At 37.2% G+C, this 17,583-nt stretch overlaps 1 protein-coding gene across 3 annotated transcripts in view; it reads left to right on the top strand.

Moving 5' to 3' along the window:
- TLL1 (tolloid like 1) overlaps window positions 1-16,847 on the top strand; it is a 139,531-nt gene extending 122,684 nt beyond the window's left edge. For all 3 annotated transcript variants that reach the window (XM_087736082.1, XM_009474776.2, XM_087736083.1), the window contains exons 17-21: window positions 2,170-2,295; window positions 3,698-3,825; window positions 8,358-8,571; window positions 14,616-14,866; window positions 16,529-16,847. In XM_087736082.1, the coding sequence (XP_087592208.1) occupies window positions 2,170-2,295; window positions 3,698-3,825; window positions 8,358-8,571; window positions 14,616-14,866; window positions 16,529-16,663 (854 nt within the window). In that variant the 3' untranslated portion in view covers window positions 16,664-16,847. The remainder of the gene's footprint in view (window positions 1-2,169; window positions 2,296-3,697; window positions 3,826-8,357; window positions 8,572-14,615; window positions 14,867-16,528) is intronic.
- The last annotated feature ends 736 nt before the right edge of the window (window positions 16,848-17,583 follow it).

The raw sequence follows: 17,583 nt of genomic DNA, 5'->3' as shown, positions 1-17,583 counted from the left end.
TGAGGAGGTCCAACATGGGACTGTTTGCTTATGTACTTGTCTCTTAAGAGATTATTTTACAGAATATAAGCTTATTTAATGTTAAAATACTTTTCAGTATTTTCACACAGTTTGGTGGAAGATGAAAATGGACAGTGCTTTTATTTAGAGTTTGTGTACCTACTCTGTACTTGAAAGCCTAACTTGAATGCATTTTGAGCTTGCCTTCCATTTATTTTTTTATTTTGGTAGAAAACTACAAACTAATGCTTAGGTGGGGAAATATTGAAGAGTTTTGTTCATATTACATCTAATTTCTCATTTGCTTGTTACTATTCTTCACTTGCAACATGGAATTAATTTATGATACTGCTTGCTTTTACAAAGATGAAAGATTAAAATTTTTATTTGAAATTAAATATTTACTACCCCAGTTTGGGACTTGCATTGCAAGGTGCATAAACAGTGATTAGTGGAACTTTTATGCTTCTTTCATCATCAAAATGGCAACTAGTATAAACCTTTGGATGTATGATTCTGAGAGCTACCTATGTTTTCAACTGTTTCGTAACCTTCAAATCTGTTCACATCTGCAGAAAGCTTCCAAAAACTTTCAGTGCAAACAGATTTGAGATTTACAGGAAAAATGCAGTGGATGCTTGGGTTTGACTTGCATAATTTATTTATAAATGTACATTATCATCATGTATTATAAGTAGAAGCTGATTTTTATGGAAAGAACTGCAAGTCGACAGGTCAAGTGTTGCATACATTTTGGCAGATAAAGCTGATGTGTATGCAATTATAATGCAAACTTCCTTTATTGTGTTACTGAATATAAGCATCTGTAAAGGCAGGGAAAGAATACATAAGACATAAAAAAAGAGACTTAAATTATCCATAGTGGCTTGTAATCTATAGAAATTCTTACTGTGCCTACTAAAGTCTGAAACATCGCATGTTACCTTGTTTGGAGATAACGCTCATTGCTGCTTTCCAAGGTACATGAGGCTGAAGGGGATGCATGCTCTGCATTCCAGCCCTGCAACAACTGGTCCTCTGGGATGGCCACAATTTCTTTACTCTTTTTGGTCCTCTCTTTTGCATGTTGAAATAACACAGTTTGGAAGATACAGTTTTTTGATGTGTGTGTGTTTATATATTTTTGTATCTCAGGATTTATATATATGTGTCTGTACACATATCTAGGTATATACATGTGCATACATATATACATGCATGCGTATATATCTGCATATGTCAAGAGCAGTCTGCCTCTTAAATGGACCAGCCTCACCTAAAACGACAACAGCTGAATGACATAGAAGGGTGGCAGCTGAGGCCTCTTGCTAGAATGACAGCCTGTTAATCTATTTTGGCTTTTTTCCATGCAATGAATTTGTAGCTGTTTAACGCAGGTCATATTTCCTCCCCTACTCTCTGCTTTACTTCTAACACACTAAAAGCTCTTTTAAAGGATTATATGTTAATAAACAGAACTGCATGCTATATTGTAGATCTCCTTGAAATAATTAATGCCAGTTTCTTTTGTATGTTTTTCAATGAAATGTTTTTCTTTTTGTGATGTTCTGTAATGTCCAGATTCATTAAAAGTAAAGCACACTGTCACTCTGCTGGGGGGAAAAAAAAAATCAACTTATTAAAAAAGTTTATGTTAAATCCTTCTTTTCTTACGTGTTTAACGTGCAGAGCTTGAAACCTTGTTTAGCCTACATGTTCTTTTCAACATACCACCATTAAATTGTGGAATTTGCATAAAGTTGGAATGCTTTATGTGTTGTCCATAAATTACACTCCCGTTGTTTACTAAAATAAAACTTTGGAGGAGATATTTATGAAATTTTACTAGCTAGACCACTTGCAAGAGTAAACGCTGGTAACTGTCTTATCTTCTTTGATATAGCTTGTTTTACTAATGTTCCTCTCCCCTAGGAACAACCCCTCACTCCTAGAAAGATGAGACAGACTATTTGTGCCATGGTGCAAGGTTGCAGGCTGAGCAATGAGTGGCTAGAATTAAGGTACCATAAAACTTCCACACCAAGAAGAGTGACTGTGCCTTAGTTTATCCTTTTCTGGACTCAAACACTGTGCTAAACCTTTTTCTTTTTGGTAATGAGGACTACTGCTAGCTGTGATGCTCACACAACCTTGATGTGTATTTCTTAGACAAGGATGAATGTTCGAAGGACAATGGTGGCTGCCAGCATGAGTGCATCAACACAGTAGGAAGCTACGTTTGCCAGTGCCGAAATGGATTTGTGCTACACGAAAACAAGCATGACTGTAAGGAGGGTAAGTAGTAAGGCATTTGAATGGTTGATTATGCAACTATCTTACAGAAAGACCTCTGCAGCTCTCCTTCCAAGGAAAAGAAAGGAAAAAAAAAAGATCTTGTTAATGGGGGCTTAAACACTCCCCCACGTCCTCTTTCCTGTCCCCTTCATCCCCAGCATTTATGTGTGACTGAGTTTGAGGTCCACAGGAATGCAGTTTGGAAAACTTGGGATCATTGGCAGGGAGTGCTACTTTTAATAGTGCTGTGAAGTGTAGAACATTTAAAGCTGTGATAGAGTATTTATCTAATGCTGTATTAAACACAGGGGTAGAGTTTCTGGAGAGAAGCTTGGTAAAGTTGTCATTTGCTCCTATCAGTAGCAGTTAGTTTCCTCGCAGTCAGGTTGAAACTGTATCTGCCCTTTCTGGGCTTATTTTAGAGGACATATTCAGACAATCTAAATTCCAGTCAAGTCCCTGTGTATCTTTCTTCCTATTTGCTGTCTCAAGGTTCGGCTGCCTCCAAGAAAGCAGTAGGCTTTGGGGCTTAAGTAGAATTTAGATTATCTGCAAATGAACCTCAAGCGTGCAATATCATGTGAGCTACTGTAATTTCTCAAGGCTGTATTCTAGCACGGATTTAATTTGCGAGTAAAGATGTGCCCTTTGTGAATCACTTGCATTATCACTGCTGTTGGAATAATACTTGCCTGCTCTAAAAGATTCCTGTTGAGTAATTCTCTCATATTTATGAAGAAATTTGAGATTGTCAAAAAAACCAAATACAAAAATGAAGCTGGTTTCTTTCTTGCCTTCTTTAAGTTTTAGTTCTTTGTATTTATTCACAGAGATGCACTTCTGGTGATTCAGTTATGATGTGAATGACAAAGCTGTTCTTGGTACATACTCACAGTTTAGTCTTAGCTGTTCTCTAGTTGTATACATGTCCCTAGAAACTGTGGTTTAGAAATCAAAATGACAGCTCTGTAGCTGCAGTATGAAAATTAGCAAGAGGAGAGAAAAATAAATTGCTCAAGAAGTATCATTAGGAGTTGGAGTAGCAATATTTCTCATATGGATTTTCGTACTTATTTCTATGTAGAATGGGGGGAATAGCAAGCTATTCAATTAAATTTCAATAGTTATGCATATTCCTTTATGATATTTTTTCCAAAAAAAAGCCATCCAGTGTAAACAACAGTGTATGTTTCACAACAATCAATAAACAAGGATGCTGGGTTAATTGCCATAAAGTGTTTGCCAAAGGGGAAAAACATGATTGTGCACACTGAAGAGCATGCGTAGCTGTTTTCCTAAAGATCCTTTCCATTCAGCGGGTCCCCTGACAAAAAAGAGTACTTTTCTGGCTACCTCTGAATGCAGACCCCCACACTAACTGATGCTATCACTGTTGGCACAGCTGAGTGTGAACAGAAGATCCACAGCCCCAACGGCATCATCACTAGTCCCAATTGGCCTGACAAGTATCCCAGTCGAAAGGAGTGCACGTGGGAAATCAGTGCCACCCCCGGGCAGAGGGTCAAATTGGTGAGTTTCTGCCTACTCTTCCTTTCTATCTTTTCTTCAACCAAACCTGCGTCTCAAATAACTACTCAACAATACAAAACTGTTACTAAACTTTATTATCAGTTTGCAGCCCAGAGGTAAGCTGTTTTAAAAATCTGCTGACTCCTGTCCATTCCTGGCCAGCTGGGGCTATTCAATATCAAAGAGCTGTGAATTTAAGTTTGTGGTGATTGTAAGTACTCTGGGCAGCAAAGGGCAGGAGGAATACTTTTCTCCTGTCAGACTTTACTGTATCATTGTTGCGATTCATAAAATTTGCACAAAGTTTTGACAAATATGGCAGAGGCCATTTACACAAACTTCAATATATAGAATAAGCAAAATTAGAAGTTATGAACGGTCTTCTCCACACACCTTTTCCATTTCTGCTATTGTTTGAGGAGAAAAAGAAGATACAAAACCCAAGAATCTGGACTTCTCATTTAAAAGTGGCTCCAAATTTTAACATAAGTAGAAGAGCAACCTGAGTGAGTTAAGTGACCCTTGTGTCCAGCTGGCTGAGGACAGTGCTGGTGGCTGAGGACAGTGCTGGTGGCTGAAGACAGGCTAGCAGGGCTTAGGGAGCTTTGCAGATCTACTGAGGTTATTTAGCCCCTGTACAAAGCTGAAGGCACGAACCTGCCCAGGGGGCTTTTCTGCTTTGAGATCAGCCCCAGTGTTCCTTCAGCCAGAGTACTCAGGGGACAGCCACAACAAAAGCTGGCCTTACATATTTTAAAATCTGATGAATTGATTTAACAATTGTTTTGGAGCAAATAAACTTAAGAAGAGAGACGTGCCTGCTTCAGAGAGGTAGAAGCAATGGCCAATATTAATGCAGGGATGAAAGGGATATATACTGTCATCTCATAACTCCTGACCTTAGCCAAAACCATAACCCCTGTTACAGGTGCTGATGTGGGATCATGTGTTGATCCCTGTTCCCTAGAAATAAAATGGTTAAACTGTTCTGGGGGATGTGGAGGTTGCAGAAAATGAGTGGTGTGCATGCTCTCTCCATTCAAAGGGTGAAAAACAGGTTTTTGATTCAGGCGGCCTTCCTGCTGCCACTTCTGAGCAAGCCTTCTTCATCCTGGCTGAATAAACCAAAGCCAGCCAGGCATGGGCATGTTACCATAAAAGCTTTTTCAGTACTTTTAACCTCAGCAGGCAAAATTCCAGCATTCAGATTTCTTCAGTGAAATATCACATGGTCTGTTTCAAAAGAAAAGTTTTTTTAAATTGGCTTCTGACAATGAAATTGGAAAAATCAGACAGAATTTTACTAGATAGCATTTTTAAAAATACCTCCATGATTTAGAGTCTGAAATCCACTTTTCTGTGCAAGCCAGCAGTCAATCTACCAAATTCTGTATAATATCTTTTAAGTCTGTCTAGTACAGCAAGATGCCATACCAGTAATATTAATAATATTAATACAATACTTCCACTATGAATAAATATTTTTTCTTGGACTTTCAGACTGTATTTAAGTTTACTCCTCACAGTTTACTTAGTCAAACTGAACAAGGAGAGAATTGATTTCTTCATGGTAACAAACCACATGAGTTGTGAGGCTGTGCTTCATTTTTCAAGAGGGGTGTGTGTACAGAAACTAATCTTTTGTTGTGATTGCTCTCACTCTGATAATAATTGAAAAGTCTCTTCCTGAAAAGGCTAAAGTCAGCATTTGGTGTAATTAAGAAGTCTATGAAAATATGGATATACACTTCAGAATTTTTAAATGAAATGTGTAGATAAAGATGGCTTTGAAAATGTATGTAGCAGAGAGAGAGATTTTCATAATCTAATAGGCCGGATGTTTATAAGAGACTGACTTAAGTGTCCCATTCAGGCAGCTATCCATAAGTGCCACCAATGTATCTATTCAGTTGAGTGCTATAGATAGAAAGGGCTGCATGTTCAGAAGCTATATGTAACATTTCTGAATACCATTCCCACTAATGAGACAATCAAAATGGGGACTGTAGTCATGGTGGGGTAGGTATTCAAAAGTATTTGTCCCAGGAAGACGGAGTGTGATTTAATTATACTACCAACTTTGCTAAATCATCTGTGAACTCTGTTGGCATTAAATAATAGAGAAAAAGCTAGCATGACGATTCAGTCATGTTCAGTTTTAAGGAAAGTTTGTGTCAGTTCTCCCCTTTCAAGCCTGCTCTTAGTCCACTGCTGGAAACTGACCGCTTTTTAAAAAAATGGAGATCATCTCTGGGTGTTTTGAAATATTAGACATTTTGAGCTTTTAAAAGACTTAAATTAAGGTTTGCTTTTCCTTTAAAAAACAAATTCCTTTGATTCTCTCTGTAATTGCTAGAATCAATTGTTAGACTTGCAACAGATTTAGGACTTTTTTCTGTTCTTCTTCGTGGGACTGAGTATAACATGTACTGTCCCCCTGCAGGCTTAGGAATCCTGATGATAAGTCAAATATTAAAAATAATAGGTGTGTCTTACAGTTCATGGTGAGAAGTGCTTCCTAGAGAGTGATCTTTTTGTACTGATGAGAAGTGAACAAAACTGATACAATTTTCCTCTAAAAGAAAATGAAGTTCTGTAGGCTGCTCTGGGAACACGTCTGTTGCTTCCGTTGATTCCACGTTGGCTTGACTCAATTCTATATTTAACTAACTTCCTTACAGTTAGTCTCTCAGCTTTTTTTTTTTTTTTTTTTAATCCATCAGATTTTATTTGGGTATAAATGACAACACGTACTTGGCATCATAAAAGTAGGATGACTGACTACAATTTAAGAGCAGCAGGAGGGACTGCTGTACAGCTGTTTTCACTGCCTCTGCAGTTTTATTCCCTTAATAAAACCCCCAGACTTTCCTGTGAAATGAACCTACATCCACTGCATCATGCAACTCTTCACTTTTCACAAAACAAAAGTGTTATTCTGAATATTCCGATTCTTTGGGCAAAAGACTTTGTGTTAGCTCTTTATATTTCCTTTAGGTCAGCTGTAAATATAAATTACCATCACATTTCACACTGGCTGGATTCCACAAGGGATTTGGTAGGTCAGATTTGTTTTGGTGTACCAGATAGAATGCATAATTATGATCTTTGCTCAGTATTTGATAGTTCAGTTTTATTCCTTTTAATTATTGCTTCTTAATCCTTTAGTGTTTTTTTTTCCATAAACAGTCAGCTATGTGGCTACTCATGGGAGCATTTATACTTAGTGCTTTTATACTATTTTATTGAGCAAGGCAGATTTTTAATTGCACCTTAAATTGTAGGTTATTTCTGAAAATTCACGAAGATGTGTATGTATATTGCCTTCTCAGTGTTTACATGAGAGGAAATTACTAGATTTTAATCTTTAGGTTTCTGGTTGAAATTTAGCCCTGGTCAAAAAGTCTTATCTGAATTCTCCTAGATGTCCCCTTGAAAAAAATTTATTGATACCAGTCCAGTCTTGGAAGACACTCTTCGATATTTGAAAAGCAGGTATTAGTTTTATGTGTTTTTGCAGTTTCTGTAGGGTATGGCATACACCTTTGGGAAACGCCTTTTGGTTGGACACTGAGTTTGAAAATGGAAATTCCAAAAGTTTTTAAAAGTAAGTTGACCAGGCTCTGCTTTGAAGGACTTGCAATTTACAACTTTTAATAGACCCAAATTTGTCCTTACAAGCTGCCATGAGCACTAAGAGAGACTGAGAATCCCTAGGAGCTCAGAAACTAAGATAAATATTTTGAAGTACAGAAGAAACATCACAGATTTGAAATGAAGTAAAGTTTGCGATCACTGTGTTCAAACTATGGCAGCAATTCAAATCTTCTTGGGAGAGTTGAGGACAGCAAAAGAGTCTGCTGAAGGTTTTTTAATAAATACTCAACAAAATTTTGTTATTTTTCACAATGATTTCGCTAGCAAATATGCGATCTTAGCATGAACAGTGCAGCCTGAAATATTGTTAGGGTTGTAATAATAAAAAATAGATCTGTAGATAATAGATTAGAAAATACAGCTTTCATGCATAACCATTCATGTGGAAAGGTCATTCTCGAAGGCTTTAGTTGCAGTGTGAGGTAAATTAAAAAAAAAGGGAGGAGGGGGCATTATGTTTTGCAGATGTTTCAATCAGTCCTCAGCTATCTGAGGAACCAATAGATTCTTTTTTTTTGCTGTTTTGAATGTTCTGTGAAATTTGGAATTATCCTACAAATGGTATAAATTCAACAGAAAAGTTGCAGTAATAGAGATTTAATATTCTGTGATGGATATTTGTTGGCTATAAAGATTCTAATCCATTTTTATATGAAAGATGATGCCCTCTTAAAATTCACTGTCTTAATTATCATTCCACTTTCTCAGAATCAGTATGTTATTCGAAGCTACGGGCTTGTAGGGGCAGTAATGCTAAAATCTGTCATCTTAACTACATCTGCTTTGTATTCTGAAACATACTATCAGTACATATGTACTATTTAAGTACAGTAAATACAGTTCTACAATGAGTCATTTTGTTTTTTTTCTCCCAGACCTTCAATGAATTTGAGATAGAACAACATCAAGAATGTGCTTATGACCACTTGGAAGTGTTTGATGGTGAAAGCGAAAAATCACCAATTCTGGGACGTTTATGTGGCAATAAGATACCAGATCCTCTTATCGCTACTGGCAACAAAATGTTTCTCCGCTTTATTTCTGATGCATCAGTTCAAAGAAAAGGCTTCCAAGCAACGCACTCTACAGGTCAGAAAATCAGAATGTGCTTTACTAATAACTTTCCCTTTGTTCTTTAGCGGAAGATATTCAGACATTTCTTTTATAGGAATTGGAGGAGTTAACAGATAAGACTGTTACAACTAAATCTAAGGAAACCTTAAGAACAGTAGGAAAAGTCTGAGATTGCAGAAAGTATTCTCTAATATTTTAGACATTTCTTTCTCCTTCTTTTTCTCTTTATGTGTCTCTCTCTCAATTTTATAGGTAAATGATTAAAAGACTTTGAAACAAAATCCAATAAAAAGAAGATAGGGGCATAGACAGTCTAAGAGATATTTCTTAAGATTCATACCATTAGTTTGTAAAAGACTCAATAGCTTTTCACTGTATTTGTAATGGCAATACTTCACTGGGGCATGTGATGCACCTCCATTACTTTCCTCTCCTAACTTAAACAAAAGTCTGAGTTTAGTGTAAATAGCTATTACTTCCCTGTAGAGCTAAAAAGGAAAGACAAGCCAAAGAAAAATAAGAAAAAACAATACTGAACACTTTCTGAAGACTGTAAGAATATAATCTCCTTCACATTTACCCTTTAATTTTGTTGTTTGGCAGAAGTCACTGAAATTAAAAATATTATTTTGCAATTGCATTAATAGATTTCTTGGGAGATTTTCATAGGGTGTACATTATTTCCCTGAAGTTGCTTAGCTTACAGTGGCCCCTAGTGCTGAATCTCTGAACTTCCAGTGCTTGCTGTAAGACGGGGGGGTTGGGTTTTTTTTTCTTCTTCTTCTTCAGACATAATGTCTGTCTTTTACCTTCATTCTTACTTATCCAGTATTTGGCAATAAATATTAATGCAGAAAATATTTATAAATATTTGTGCTAGTACATAAGGTTTACTGACAGGTAGCAGTTATTAATAGCAGAGAGTAATCAAGGTGATTAGTCACTGTTAATACCATTTGATATTACCCAGAGTATTCGTTAAGTTGATGTGTAGTGCTAACAAATCCTCATATATCAATGTTAGCATTTTCTCTTTTTTTCCTTCTGCTTTGTTAAGAATAATTCTGAAACTTTATTAATTTAATTTCCCTTTCAAAGACAGACAGTAGGCAACAATACATGAACTATTCACTCTTCATGATCTGGGCCTGGAAAGTGAAAATTTTAGCTACCTGTAATTCAATTTGGTTTTCTTGTGGGAAATCCTCTTCAACAAGCATGCTATTGTTTCCCTTTCCTACCGCATTAACCCCTTCTTTTAGATGGAAAATTAGATAGAAATGGTAATAATTACTCATTTTAAATTACCTTGGGGTAAATAGTTAAAGGTCAGAACTCTTGTTAGGAACAGGTGTAAAACTACTGTCTTATTTTTTCTTCTCACTTTCAATTTGTAGAATTGGAGCAGTCATTATATTGAAAGAAGTTCAAATTTATATTCCCTAACTTCTAAAGGTTGCTAGTTATGTTATGACTTGCTGGAATGTCACTCACATATATATATATATGTATGTATGTATGTATATGTGTATATGTATATTTATCTGCTGAGTGTGTGCCTTAACTGTAAAAACTTTCTTAGCATACATACTAATGCTTTTCTGGGGAAATCTGAAGAATAGAATCTGCCCAATTCTTAAGAATTTTGTAAATATTAGGAAGTTCATCTCTTTAAGAGAGGACATTTATTTCTGTCAACTGCTGTTGCACAAACTGCGCACTGAGTTGAACAGTGCATTACCAGCATGTGCTTTGAGGTACCATCTGAGTGAGAAAGAGCTTGGATCTTGCAGCTTTTTCCTGCAGTCTTGAGCCAAACACAGATGTTCTGTCAGAATTTTTAACAAGGACAAGCATAAGGTCTTGCACCTGGGAAAACGTAATCCAGGAGTGCAGCTCAGACTAGGATCCACCTGGCTAGAGAGCAGCTCCGTGGAAAGGGACCTGGAGATCCTGGTGGACAAGAAGCTCAACATGAGTGAACGGTGTGGTGCTGCAGCCAAGAAGGCCAGCAGGATGCTGGGTTGCATCAAAAAGGGCATCACCAGCAGAGATGAAGAAGTCGTCATCCCTCTCTACTCAGCGCTTGTCAGGCCACACCTGGAATACTGTGTACAGTTCTGGTCCCCGTTATACAAAAAAAGATGTGGACAGGCTGGAGGGGGTCCAGAGAAGGGCCACCAAGATGATCAAGGATCTGGGAAGCCTGCCGTATGACGATAGACTGAGAGAGCTCGGTTTGTTCAGCCTTGAGAAAAGGAGGCTTAGAGGTGATCTCATCACCATGTACCAGTACTTAAAGGGGAGCTACAAAGAAGAGGGAGACTCCCTTTTTACAAGGAGTCACATGGTGAGGACAAGGGGTAATGGGTACAAGTTACTCCCAGGGAGATTCTGACTGGACACAAGAGGTAAATTTTTCACAAAGAGAACTGTCAATCATTGGAATAATCTCCCCAGGGAAGTGGTTGACTTCGCTACGCTGAACACGTTTAAGACTCAGCTGGACATGGTACTGGGCCATCTCGTCTAGATTGTGCTAGAAAGGTTGGACCAGATGATCCTTGAGGTCCCTTCCAAGCTGGTATTCTATGATTCTATGATTGAATTTTACCTCTGTGCTTTGGACACACATGTGAATGAATAGATATCTAACAAGTGCATAGACAGTGGATTGTATTTCCTTTTTTTTTTTTTTTTCTAGCAGATAAATGACAGTATGCAGTGGAAGTAGGCAAGGCTGTGTTCAATCCTGCATAGCTGTGCAGACAGACAGGGAGGGCTGAGGAAGCTGCTCCCTTCACTTCTGACCTCTGGGCAGAGCCACTCAGTAGAAGGACCTGTGTAATATAACAGCAGAGAAAGAGTAACTGGATCCTATGCCCAAAGGTGCCTGTGTTGCTGTATTCTTCGCATCTTCATGATTTAATGGCCTCTTATCCTAGTAGACCCTGATGATGATGATGTGGATTTCCCTTCTGTGACACTTTTTGGCTTGAAATACTATCCAAATACCAAATTTCCATTGGATATTTCAAAAAACAGGATAAAACTGTAGGAGCAGGGGCAATAAAGTTTAAAAAAATAGATTGGATAGAAAGGCTTCCCTAGGCGGAGCAAAACATAAAATGCTGTTTTTAAAGTGCAACACGGTTTTAGAAAGAGATTCTGTTATATCTTTCCCTCTCAGAAAAGGCATAACCCCTTCAGAAGGAATTTACAAAAATGCTCCTGACAGAACACTGAGCATCATTGCTTAGGGAGTGATTTGGTTGCCCTAACGCAGGCATCTGTTTCCCTTCTGGATGGCCTCATTTATGGTGCCTGGCCTCCAGTCACTGCTGCAGGAGGTTGCAGGTCTGTCCTGTTCCTACCTGTCAAGCCTTGGAGGATGTCTCTGTCAAATTTGGAGATCTCAGATGTCACTCAGTTTAGGATCCTGTGTTGCTTCCAAAATGACTATAATTCATCACAGCAATGCTGAATCGAATTTATAATCTTGTTTCACTGTTCAGAGAGGGTGGGTTTAAGTTTTTCCCATCTGTCCAGCTTGTTAAACAGTCAAGAGACTACTGCTTTATTTGTTCTTATGTTTGTAAGAAGCCTAAAAGCCTCTAGAAAGGTCAGGAAATAAGAAAGGGTTTTTTGTTCCTTAGCTGATCTAGAAAAAAGTCTTTCACCTAAAGCTGTCGGATCAACAGCATTTTACAAGTCAGACATATTTCTTCACAATCAGATGTGTACATCATACCTACAACAGAGCAGACCCAGCACAATGGAAAGCATAAGTTAGTTCTGGTACCAAGGCTAAGCAAGTGCTGCTACCTGGCACTGCTCTATTCTGTGCAGACCCATCATCGCCTGTCCCACAAGTCCTAATGCAGCACTGCATTGTGCAGGCTGGATGTAGACTTTTGAAACTACAACTTAGTCCTTAAGAAATTGAGAATTTGACTCGAAATTTCTAAAATCAATACTTTATCTTAAAATATAAGGCTATAATCCATGGGAGAAGGGCAGAGGAAAGGGAGTTGCCATTTTCTGCCATTGCTAGTATGGCTACAACTTTCCTTTAAGCTCCTGCCCATTGTAACAAGCAGAGGGAAACAGTGCAGACAGTTCATTAAACGTTTTCTCTTTAGCAGCTGTTCTGTGTCTGAAGCAGGGAGATGTTTTTACTGTTGGCAACAGTCCAGTCAAAAAAAAAAAAAAAGGAAGTAAATGAAATCAAGAATAGGAAAAAAAAAGGGAAAAAAAAATCAGTAAATTAGAATACCAATGAGAAATAACTGTTTAAGCTATCTCATTTGACAAATTTTCTTTATTATGTGCTCTGATCTGTTCTTTAAAAGCAAAAAAATTGAAATTTCAGATTGAACAACAGATCATGCATCATGGATTATTCTACTTACATAATATATATTTCCTGCTTTGATTCCTTCATTTTCTTATTAAGAAAAAACACCACATTTTTAAAAAATAAGGATTTGCTCATTACTGTCATTAATTCCCAGCTGCAATGTGACTACTCAACATATAACATTGCAATTGGTCCTGCTTAGTGTGGGTGGAGTCCGTGACACTGAAGTCTAATTCAAATTATTAATTCACCAAAGCTTAGAAACGTTTGAATCTTGCAATTTGTTTGAGGTTATTATAAAATTATCAATTTATAATAGCTGCATTTGATCAAAATGAAGATAAAATTATCTGTTCATTTATTTATAAAAAATTAATCCAAACTTGTGAATCTCAAGTTTTACTTCAAATTCATTTGCACTTGGTGTTTTTATAGGTGCTATACAGGATGGGTTATTGAACAAAGTTATGCTGTTTTCATTGAAATCTTTGTAGCTGTAAAGAAAAAAAGCCTGCACCCATCTCTTGGAAACATAACAAGCAATGGATTTTTTCTTTTAAGTACAATTTTGCATCTGTTGTTTGTTGTATTGTAATAGAAGTTTTAATTGGCAAATGTATAACATCTATACGTTTAAGGTACTGTAGAAGCTGAATTTACTGGCTATTTAGGATAGAATACTAGTTTTAATTATAGCTGCTGAAAATATTTAGAAAGGATAAAGTACTAGCTGCTGGTTTGTTGTTTTTTGGTTTGGTTTTTTTTTGTTCTTTTTTTTTTTTTTTTTTTTTTTTTGTTCAGCACATTTTCAGCAACTTCTGTTCTCCTTGAGCAAACTGACTAAAGAACAGCTTATTGGACTATACAGTAAAGTTTATTCATATTTAAATTATGAACTTTTTGAGCAGTTATAAACAAGCTCTAAAGCAACACATACATTTTACTACTGTGTACAAATAGAGATTTATATTGAAAATACTGCTTTGGCATAGGGCAAGGATTTCCAGTTCAGGACTTGCTTCAAGAGCAGGCTTTCAGCTACAAGATTTTCTTTGGCAGTAGCAGCTTTCTCCTGGCCATGATCTTTTGCAGAGAAAGACCTGTTCATCTCTATGAACTATGCAGCAAACAAGCTAGCAAGCTTGGCAGTGGTGTTTAGTACTGAGCTGGTTCCCCAGGCACTGCATGACGATTAAAGCTGACACTCCTATGAAACACAAGACTTTTGCACTTGATCACTTACTACATTTGTGCAGGAGCTGATACTTCCCTGCCACTTACAAATGGTGGTGTTAACCCATGTGGAAAGGCTGTCACTACTGAAATATGGATGCCTCACTTACAGCACGTGCCTTGCTGGCCACAGGCACCTCTCAAATGTCTACCTGAAGAATGTCCTACCACTTGAACCACATTCCTTACAACTTTGGTGTTCCCTGCCTTTTGGTCTTTCACTTGAAAATTATGAAATATGCTCAAATTTCTGTAGCTGTAAAACAGAATTTACAAAGGGAAAACTCAGAATGATGGATTTGTATTCATACTGGGTAGTACTTCACTCTAGACTTTGTTTGATCGACCTGCTTGTGGCATAAAAATGCACTCAGCTTGAATAAGGCTGGGTATCTATGAAAAGAAAATGCTAATTTGAACTGAATGAGCTTCTTTGTCCTTGTTTTTTTTTTTTTCCTCTGTTTAGAATGTGGTGGTCGTCTGAAAGCTGAAACCAAGCCCAAAGATCTGTACTCTCATGCTCAGTTTGGTGATAACAACTATCCAGTTCAGGCGGACTGCGACTGGCTTCTGGTGGCAGAGCGCAGCTATCAAGTTGAGTTAATGTTTCAGACTTTTGAAGTTGAAGAAGAGGCAGACTGTGGTTACGATTACGTGGAGCTCTTTGATGGTCATGATAAGACAGCTGTGAGACTTGGTCGATTTTGTGGATCTGGGGTAAGTAACCAGGTACTAAAGTTTTTATTTTTATTTCCACAACAAAAAGAAAAAGAAAGACAGGGCAGAAGAAGGAAAGGGACAAGAAGGGATAAAGTTCAGTTACTAGACCTTATAATGAAGATACTAGATTATCTGCTTTCTTTAATATAAATTTGCAGACTTGTAGTACAAGCATTCCCTTGAAATATTTTCAACAATAAATATTTTTATCTAGTTTTTGACCAAAGTATTTTATTCTTATGTTAAGCTTTAGGTAGCTGACAGTGGGGTGTTTAACAGCACCCCAAAAAAAGTTATCAGGATTTTCCCTTACAGAGAGAGAAATTCACTGGTGTTGAAAATTATCACATTAAAATTCTTTTAATCTGAATGAAGAAGCCACATTTTGCAGGGGAAGTAGAGCTTGAGAAGCATTTATAATATGCTCATCTATGACTTAAATCTGATTTTAGGAAAAAAGGTGCTCCTAAACTGTGTGATTAATATGAGCCTTAAGAAAGCCCTGTCATCCCAAATGCATCTCTGAAATGTTTTAACTGTGGACATGGAGGAAATTGGCCAGGTGACATCCTGAAAAGGATGTATCCTATTTCTTCTTTTAGACTTGTGTTGTTCTGTTGGCTGCCTGCCTTGAGAAAGATGGTGCAATGATCCCACAAGTCCTCATCAATTCTTTATATGTGTGTAAATGCAAGCACACTTTCATACATACACTCTTTGCCTAGATAAAAGGTTTGAAAGGCTCTACGTGAGATAGTAAGAGCTCTTAATTAATCGCGTTACACTTTTTAGAGTCAGCCACAGTGCTAGATCAAATATCTCAGTCATTCAGACGAGTTACCTGTAAGCTGGCTTAAATCCTTTCAGGGTATTTTTTGAACACTTAAAGATGCAGGAAAGGTGCTACCACTGAACTGTAGGCAATATATTCTAAGGGAAATGCTACAACAGAGACCAGCACCTACTAATTTACACAAAACAATACTTTTCTTTCCAAGTTGCCCTATTTTACCAGTAAGAGGGCAGTAAACTGGAGAATAGCCCAGCCTTGGGCTGAATTATTTTTTTTTTGCGGGGGGGAGAGGGGGGAGACGGGAGTAGGTGGAGTGGTTGGGTTTTGTTGTTGTTTTGGTTAGGTTCTGGTAAGATACGGATGAATGACTTCAGAGGCCGTTCCAAAGCAAGCACATAGGAAAGACGGAATTAAACAGAAAAGCTATTGAAAGCAAAATAATCTAAGCTGAAATGGGAAAAGGGCACTGTTAGTATACATTACTACCTCCTCAACTTCAGAAGAAGGACTTGGTAGTTCAGCTGGTACTTCTGATCAATGTGCTTCAATAATAAAACAGGCCATTATGAGGGCTATGAAGAATAAGATGGAAAATAGGTACTGGAGTAATTTGCTTATCTAAATTTAGAATATTGTGTATGGACCTGCTCAGTCACTTACATGACTCCAGAAGAACTATAGAAGACATCTGGGAAAGACAAAAGAATGAGGAGCTTTGTTCTTTTTGTGTCATAAGAAAATATTGTAGAGATACTCAATATAAATTAAATAAAAAAGAGAAATATCCATAAGAAAAAAAAATGTGAATGAAGTGTATAAATATACAGAATGGACAGATAATTTGTTTGTTTATTCATTTATTTTAGCCACCAGAAGAAATTTATTCAGCAGGGGAAGCTCTTTTACTTCACTTTCACACTGATGATACAATCAACAAGAAAGGATTTCATATACGATACAGAAGTATAAAATATCCACATAGTGTGCACACCAAAAAATAACACAAGAACCTCTATGCCAGAAAAGGAGAGTGAGAGAGAAAGAACGCACAGTGGGAAGGAAGGAAGGCCTGTCTTTTTTTTTTTAAACTGAAGTTATTAGCACAAATGTTTTATGAGTTCAGTTGAAATGACGACTTATAAGACCAGAGACTGAAGTAAAACTTAAAAAAAAAAAAAAAAAAAATCACCTATCCCAGTGGAATAGACAAGACGATGATGTGTGGGCTCCATACTTAACTGTCTCTGCAAAGCTTATGAAAGGACTTTGCATGCAGGGAGAATATAAAAGCTTTTGTTTATGGTTTGACATTTGTCATAGATGCGTGCAGATTCAATCAGTTGCATTCAGGGGAAGTGACCTTGCAGGCCGTTCTTCCTTCTGACAATTGTATGGTGTCCAGGAGGAAAAAAAGCTCTTTCAGGTCACACACTCAAAATACTGTCTTTATATCTAGTTGCTTTGACTTTGTATCCTGCATACAGTGTGTACAAGGACTTGAAAGAAGAGATGAAATGGGAAGGTCTTCCTGCATTGTTCTGTATTTTTTACAAATTCATCTGTCATATCAGGTTATCAGTGTTTTGAAACTGGAAAATCCTACTTCTGAAACATAACTGATCTTTAGAGTATTTTGTTTTACTAATGACTGAGAAGTCTGAACTGTTATATCGGTCATCACTAGTTGACCAATCACTAGTTGACTGAATTTGAACAGTGTAAGCATCTGAAAATGTTTGGTTTACTGGTTAAGTAAGCTATCTCTGATGATGTGCTCTTATTTTGCACTGAACATAGAAAGAGACTGAGATGAAAACCTGTCCCAAATCAAAATCTGTATCCATTAGAAACACAAATAGTCAAGGATCATCTGAAACTCCTCCTACTGAATTTGGTTTTAGCAGTACATTTGGAACCACTG

Source organism: Nipponia nippon, unplaced genomic scaffold (assembly GCF_047370975.1).
Source record: "Nipponia nippon isolate SJK-2023a ecotype South Korea unplaced genomic scaffold, ASM4737097v1 scaffold_6, whole genome shotgun sequence".
Taxonomy (NCBI): Eukaryota; Metazoa; Chordata; class Aves; order Pelecaniformes; family Threskiornithidae; genus Nipponia; species Nipponia nippon.
This window is presented reverse-complemented; position numbering and strand designations above follow the sequence as displayed.